The sequence below is a fragment of the Sapajus apella genome, unplaced genomic scaffold (assembly GCF_009761245.1).
Source record: "Sapajus apella isolate SASKATOON/1434 unplaced genomic scaffold, GSC_monkey_1.0 scaffold1, whole genome shotgun sequence".
NCBI lineage: Eukaryota > Metazoa > Chordata > Mammalia > Primates > Cebidae > Sapajus > Sapajus apella.
In genome coordinates, this window is record NW_022436941.1 from 66849600 (window position 1) to 66855596 (window position 5997).

The following is a 5997-nucleotide window of genomic DNA, read 5'->3' on the forward strand; positions in this document are numbered from 1 at the left end:
TATAAATGACCTCTACATCAGCACTTTTCCCTCTGTCTTGGAACAAGAACTGTTAGTTTCCAGAGCTAACCACCACCCCAACCCTCCAGGCCACCTCCCTGCATATCTGACTCCAGTCATCTCCAAGTCAAACTGGCTGCCCTCCCTCCCCAGCTGCACATGGGGATGTCCTTTCCTAGCAGTGTCTTCTTTTTTGAGTTACTTTTGATGTTCACTGTCACCCAAATCCATGAACATGAAATTGTGGAGTGGGTGAGGATGGCAGGGGTTGGGGGCAGACGGTGAGAGAGGCACTCAAGGTAAGGGTGGCATGAGGGGTCCGAAGTGTCATCTGCTGGTCAGCATGCCACTGGTGATGTTCAGTCAGGTCCTTGTCACCAAACTTCTTCTCCAAACCCAATGACCCTCGGCTAGGGGCCCAGTGTCTCAGGGATCTGTGGAATGTAAAGCTAGTTTGTGTAAATGGAATCATTTTCACCTGTCACCTATCATCAAACATGAAAGTGGGTGGGAAAAGGTTTTTTCCCTAAGATATAACATAAATGACAAAAATAATATACCAAGCTTACTTCACTCATATCCTTGGAAAGCTAGATACTTCTGATCAAAGTTAGCAACAGTCGCTCCATATACATACATGATATCAACATTGTTTAAAGGATTGCTAAATCCTATGTCTTTTTTGGGATGTGCCAACCTTACTTTGAGTGGCCTTGCCTTTGAAACCCAAAGCAAAGATTTTCTTTTAAAACCTAGTGGTTTTAAACTGTCTCTTCTGAAGTCTGTGAGTCAGTTTCAGTTGCTTATTACACAGCCAAATTCAGAGAGATTAAGGACACCAAAGTTTTTTAATGAAGAGGATGAGTTTCTTTTAGTCACAGGAATTGTTTTCATCATATAATTGCCCATGTGTTGACATGGCAGCTCTGCTCTGTCTCACTCCACCAATCTGCGGGTGCTTAGGGAAGTCCTGTATTCTGTCAGCCTCTGGGCCCAGTGAGTTCATGCCTGGCACCCTGGCACAGGCCCCAATCTGGGGTGGACCAAGAGCCCACCCACGTACATCACACATCAAGCTTCAGCCTTGCAGAAGAGAACAGCAGCCGCCAAGGATCACTGTGACTCAGTGATCAGGGAAGGATTTATTCACAGCCTTATCCTATTATGATCTATTTTGTATAATTTAGCCAACTATCCAATACCATTCTGACAGAAGACATGCTTTGTTTTATTTCATTGGCTTACTGGTTTTGTTTTGTTTTGTTTTATAGCCTTAAGGTATCCAGAGTCCTCAGAGAAGCCAGATGGCAGCCAAGTTGTTTGGGATAAATGAGTCTGCTTTGGTCTGGAGGACTGCCACTGGGAAATCTGCAGCTGAGCCTGCTTTCTCTTCCCTGCTTCCTTCCCACCCGACTCTTCCCTCTGTGGAAACTCCAAAAGTCTTAGAAGTCGTGATTTTTCCATTGGCTGCTGGAGTTAAAATTGAGCCACCAGTGCCTTCCTACCGGGGAGGGGGAAAGGTGGTGGATGAAAAGGTGAAATTCCTGCTCCTGAACCTTACACAGGAGATTCCTTACCCGTGGGAATTTGAAACTGTTCCGGAGGAGAATTTCCCCAGCCCAGCCTAATTTTTACCAATCTGAGACCCTGCACCTCCCATTTCCCCTTTCTATTTGTTGAATGATCTCTATCAGGCTGCCCGAGCTGCGCTGCTGTAACTTCTGAAGGTCACATAGAGCACCACAGTTGTCAGGTAACAATGATGGAAACATTTGCTCCCTGAGCTGAGCATTATATTATTGTATCAGAATAGTCTCTAGCGAGGGAGAGAGTATATTTCTTCATAAGGGGGAGGAGAGAAGCAGGCACAGGCCTCCTCTTCCAGCTGTGTCTCTTCTAGCTGTTCAGCATCAGGACTGGGCCTGAAATGTGAGCAGAAAACACAGGTACATTATGGTCCAAAGCACCACTCACAAATCAAGGCTGCCATTGTGGGCAACAGGCTAAGCAGAGATTCACATTCTCCCAACACCTTATTCATAGACCAAACACAGCCACATATTATTAACAGAGATGGCTAGAAGGAGAGCATTCCCCCAGCAGACACGCCATACCTGTCATTTCCACCATCCATGAAAGAAGGGCAGCCCTCATCAACCACAAATGCAGCGTTATCTTGAGGGTAGATGGTGTAGTATTGAGGAGGACCCGGCATGGCAGCTGCTACCCCTCCAGAGGATATGAGGCCGCAGGGGCTCACCACAGACTGCAGGTAGCTGGTATTTATCCCCATAGGCTCTGGAGAACCATAAGGAGGAGGGATGTACTGCACCACAGTGGCCCCATGGAAGGTGATGGGTTGGTTGATGCCAGTGAAAACAAATGATTGTCCTCCTGGTGTCTGTTCCGAGTCCAGGACCCTTTCCTCACTTTCTTTGCACAACTGGCAGGAGAGCATTTTGAACTTGCACACAGCAATCAGGATGAATGTCACCCCAACCGACAGCAGGATAGGCCCAAGGAGCTGGGTCCATTCAAAGTGGGAGACACCGTGGTATTTGATCCAGCCCATGACAGTGAATGTGATCCCCACCAGTCCCAGAAAGATGCCTGAGAAGAGCAAGGTCGCCCCCGCCTTGTCATCATCGGACACCTGGATGTCAGCCGTGCTGGGTGTGTAAGGAGTGACGGAAAACACATTGACAGGGAAGTCCTCCAAGCGGCCGCTGCCCTGCTCCATTGCTTCTTGTGGGCTCACCCTGCTTCTTAGAGGGGAGAGGATTGTGAGAGCCAAGAAATAACAGGTCCAAATTAGTTATAGAAGAACTTAGGGCTTCTGTGCTTAACAGAGCGTAACACACAGAGGGCTGGACCTTGTTTAGAAGAATAAAGGTCTGAGAAATGAAGCCTGAAGTTTTCTCATGTATTGTCAACAAGTGGAGGTCTCTGTTTTGTAAGTCAATGACAAGCTGTCTCTCTTATTCACATTCATTCATTCACACATCTTATTCCAGGAGGTGCTTTTTTTTCTTTTTCTTTCTTTTTTTTTTTTTTTTTTTTAGACTGAGTCTCACTCTGTCACCCAGCTGGAGTGCAGTGGCTCACTGCAGCCTCAACCTCCTGGCTCAAGCGATCCTCCCACCTCATCCTCTCCAGTAGTCAGGACTACAGGCATGCACCACAATGCTCAGCTAACTTTTGAAAATTTTTTGTAGAAATAGGGTCTCACTATGTTAACCAAGCTGGTCTCAAACTCCTGGACTTAAGCGATCCTCCCACCTTAGCCCCAGGAGGTACTTTTCTATAGAAATTTAAGACACTGCTATAAGACCCTGTTTTTAATCTACCAAACACAGGTTTGGAGAAATGGTAGAGCTCCCTCCAGGGCCTCCAGCAGTGAATGGGCCCCTTAATGTATCCACACATGCACAGGAGCCTAACCTGATTTTCCTAGTGGGTCAGCTCATTAGGAATCAACAGACACCTATTGATTGACTGCATGTGTATTCCTACCTACTTTAGGAACCCCTAGCTGTGATGATACTTATACTTTAATAACAGTTCTCACAAAGCTCTGAGATCCTGTTTTTTTATAGCCAGCCCTACATGCCTTTTGCTTTCTGCATTTGGGAAGTCATTACAGCCTTGGGAGAAGAACAACATTATAGGAAACCTTTTTATGCACTGCATCATTGCCAAGGATTGAATAAACATCAGGTGTAACCTGACTCACTGTGACACAGGCTTCTGACCCTCCCTCCATGGCAGCCACACAGTTCCTGGTCTCCAAGTTGAAACAACCAGCTGTGTTTTGGAGCCTGTTATGTTTTGCAACCAAACCCAAGTTGATGTAGAGAGGACAACTTGATCTTCAATAACGTAATCTGTCATTCATGACTGTAGAACTTCCAAACAGCCCCATGAGTTTCCTCCTCTACAGAATAATAACTGTAGCCTTCTTCGCTTCCTAGACAGATTTTATCCAAGCAGATGCCCTCTGCAGTAGTTAAATATTATATTAGCTTCTTTTCGCAGAATTGAGACAAATAAATGCTTCCAAAGCATTTGTGACACTGGCCTTAAAGGAAATTGCAGGCAATGTTTCATTTGCTAGATGCATTGTGGTTTATAATTAAGAAGGACTGTGCTTCTTACTAACACTTTGTATATCTACCTCCAGACATTTTTTTCTTGTGCAGCTTCACACATCTGGAAAAAATGGAATCTCATTAAACTTTATTTTTCTGGCCAGGTAGAGTGGCTCACACCTGTATTCTCAGCACTTTGGAAGGCCAAGGCAGGTAGATCACTTGAGGTTAGGAGTTCGAGACCAACCTGGCCAACATGGTGAAACCCAGTCTCCGCTAAAAAGAGTAGTGGCAGGCGCTTGTAATCCCAGATACTCGGGAGGCTGAGGCAAGAGAATTGCTTGAACCCAGGAGGTGGAGGTTGCAGTGAGCCAAGATGGCGCCACTGCACTCCAGCCTGGGCAACACAGCAAGACTCTGTCTCCAAAATAAAATAAAAGTTATTTCTCTTCAACTCACCTTTTTACCTAATAGCTCATGTCATCTTTCCCAAATTCATACAATTTTAGTTTTTAATATTTTGACAAGAATGAGTGATGCAATTATAGCTGGAAGTTTCTTAAACAAGCAATACAAAGATATCAAACAGATATGAAAAATTAAGTTCATTTTCTTCACAATAATAAAATCCATAATTTGAGTAAGAATTCAGGGTAAACAATTTTTAAAGCTTTATGAATGCATTGCTTTGGCAAGTCTCTGGGAAAACAGCCTTAAATCTGAGTGGGGAGAGTATAACATGACACAACCTCTTTTTTGGGGAGTTGGCAGTATTTACTGCCAAAAATCAAATGCACATACAATAGAATTAAAGAAGCTACAAATATCTTCTAGGAAGGTAACCTATGTATTTACAATAGACATTGTACAAAAGGATACTTTAGCAGAATAGACAATGAATCACTGTCTGTACTAACAAAGTACAGGGATGGTAACCCTACACGTCCATTAATAGTGGACTGCTTAAATAACTTACGGTGCTAAAATAGAAGGTACTCTCCCACTGTCAAGGAGCAAGTCAGGTCTACATGAACAGGTATGGAATAATCTCTAAGCTGTGTTATTGGTTAAAAAAGAAAGCAGAGTGAGTACTGTAGTGTGTTTATTATGCTATTATTTGCAAAGGGGAAGATGTACACGTCATTGAATGTGTGTGCATAAAATGTCACTGAAAGAATACAAAATAAATTTGTCAAAAGAAATGAGAGGGTGTTCCAGTTATCTACTGCCATATAACAATCCACTCACACTTTTGTGGCTTAAAACAGTTCTGTGGCATGGCTGAGTTTTGTCGGGCAGTCAGCTAGGGCTGCCAGCACCTGTAAGCTCACCTGAGCCGGATGTCAAGATGGTTCACTCATGTGACTGACAGCTGATGCTGGAAGCTCTCCTGGCTCATCAACCAGAGCAGTCACCTGTGTCTTTCCATGTGGTTTCTCCCGGCCAAGGGACCGGGCTTCAAGAGGAAGTGTCTTAGGAGCAAGTGCTCCTGGGGTCCCAGGTGGAAGCTGTGAGGCATCTTACGACCTGGCTTTGGAAGTCCCAGAATATCACTCTCATTTCATTCTATTACTCAAGCAAGTCACTGAAACAACCCAGATACAAAGGGAAATAAATTAGATTCTTCCTTTCTACAGTTGGAATGTCAAGGTCACATTGCAGAATAACACTTGGGAGAGGAGATATGATTGCCTTTCTCTCTGGAAAATACAATCTTCTGCAGAGGAATATTTACTTTTCACTGTTCAGTCTGTGATACTGCTTGAACTTTCGTCCACGTGGACATGCAAATATAATCCAAGATTTTAGATCAACCATGTTTATATATTCATTCACTTGTGGCTGGTTAGTAACCTCATCCTTCTCTACTGGAAAGTTTTCAGTGAGTCCCCAGGTGGTAACACTCTGT

The 5997-nt window shown here is 44.2% G+C and overlaps 1 protein-coding gene across 1 annotated transcript; it reads right to left on the reverse strand.

Annotated features, from left to right (window-relative positions):
* Positions 1 to 829: 829 nt before the first annotated feature.
* TMEM174 (transmembrane protein 174) lies at positions 830 to 2875 on the reverse strand. The gene is made up of 2 exons (XM_032278607.1): positions 2115 to 2875; positions 830 to 1922 (listed from the first exon to the last, which is right to left on the reverse strand). The coding sequence occupies exons 1-2, from the start codon at positions 2738 to 2740 to the stop codon at positions 1817 to 1819; spliced, it is 732 nt and encodes a 243-aa protein (XP_032134498.1). The 5' UTR covers positions 2741 to 2875; the 3' UTR covers positions 830 to 1816.
* Between the last annotated feature and the right edge of the window lie 3122 nt (positions 2876 to 5997).